Below are 1,012 nucleotides of genomic sequence, written 5' to 3'. Positions count from 1 at the left end.
AGGGCCCCCCCCGGCTCACCTGCGCACCGTGCGGGTTCCAGACGTGGGGAGTGGACATGCAGCGAGTGGGGGGGGAGGTGGGAGAAGCCAGAGTAGCGGGGACCCCGGGGCTCGGGGGGCATCAAACAGGCTTCCTCCAATCATGGGCCTTATTGTTACTGAGGTCAGCTGATGCCATAATTGGAGGTGGAGGTGGAGAGTGCGCAGATGCAACAGGGACTGGAGTGTTCTGAGCCCATAAAGATGTCAAAAAATAAAAAGATAAATACTGGTAAACGATTATCTTACTCTGCAAAATGGGACGCCCGCTTCCTATCCGGGTGGTGGCTGCCCACCCTGCCCGGACGCCCTGAGGCCCGTGCGGAACTTGTGCACCTCCTAGTCCCCCTTTCACACTCGAGAGAGAAGACAGCGTCGCCTAAACCAGCGTAACCGACCTCAAGAGGTCACAGGTCAGAGGGGAACGGCCCAGGGAGGCCAGGCCCAGGGAGGCACGGCCCCAGGACCAGGAGCAGAACCAGGGGCCCCAGGGGGCCGACGAGCTGTCTCCCCAATAAGCCTGTCTGTTCTGCCTTCTCTCGGACCCAGACAGGTGCACCCGCCTGGGGCCCCCAGCAGCCCGCCCACCTGTTCCCCCCGCAGCCCACCTGCTCCGGAGAGCTCGCGGGGGGTGGAGGGTGCGGGGGGCCGGGCCTGAACCCCAGAGCCACCTGCCTGCCGGAGGCCTCACTCACCCACAGGCAGGACATTGGTGCTCAGGAAAGGTCGCTGGCTCCCCAGGGGGGGCCCTGGGTCCCCGGGTGGGGGAGCCATGGCGCTGAGAGGTGGGGTGACCTGGGTCACAGCTGGGGTGCGCTGTCAGCAGGAGGCTGGAAGAGGCTGCTCCGAGGTCCCTCTATCCCGGGGTCCCCGCTGGGATGGAGTCTGCAGCTCATGACACCTGGCAGGAGGGGGGGTGTCTGTCAGGGGCTGAGCTCCCTCGGCCAGGGACTCGCTCCTCTTAAGCCGTGCC

General features: G+C 65.3%; 1 protein-coding gene across 1 annotated transcript in view; it reads right to left on the bottom strand.

Annotated features, from left to right (window-relative positions):
* PLCH2 (phospholipase C eta 2) overlaps positions 1 to 935 on the bottom strand; it is a 44,821-nt gene extending 43,886 nt beyond the window's left edge. Inside the window, exon 1 of the mRNA XM_015569690.1 lies at positions 735 to 935. Coding sequence (XP_015425176.1) covers positions 735 to 813 — 79 coding nt within the window. The 5' untranslated portion in view covers positions 814 to 935. The remainder of the gene's footprint in view (positions 1 to 734) is intronic.
* Positions 936 to 1,012: the final 77 nt, after the last annotated feature.

This window comes from Myotis davidii, unplaced genomic scaffold (genome assembly GCF_000327345.1).
Source record: "Myotis davidii unplaced genomic scaffold, ASM32734v1 scaffold586, whole genome shotgun sequence".
In the NCBI taxonomy this organism is placed as follows: Eukaryota; Metazoa; Chordata; class Mammalia; order Chiroptera; family Vespertilionidae; genus Myotis; species Myotis davidii.
The sequence above is the reverse complement of the archived record's forward strand: the minus strand, read 5'-3'. Positions and strand labels throughout refer to the sequence as shown.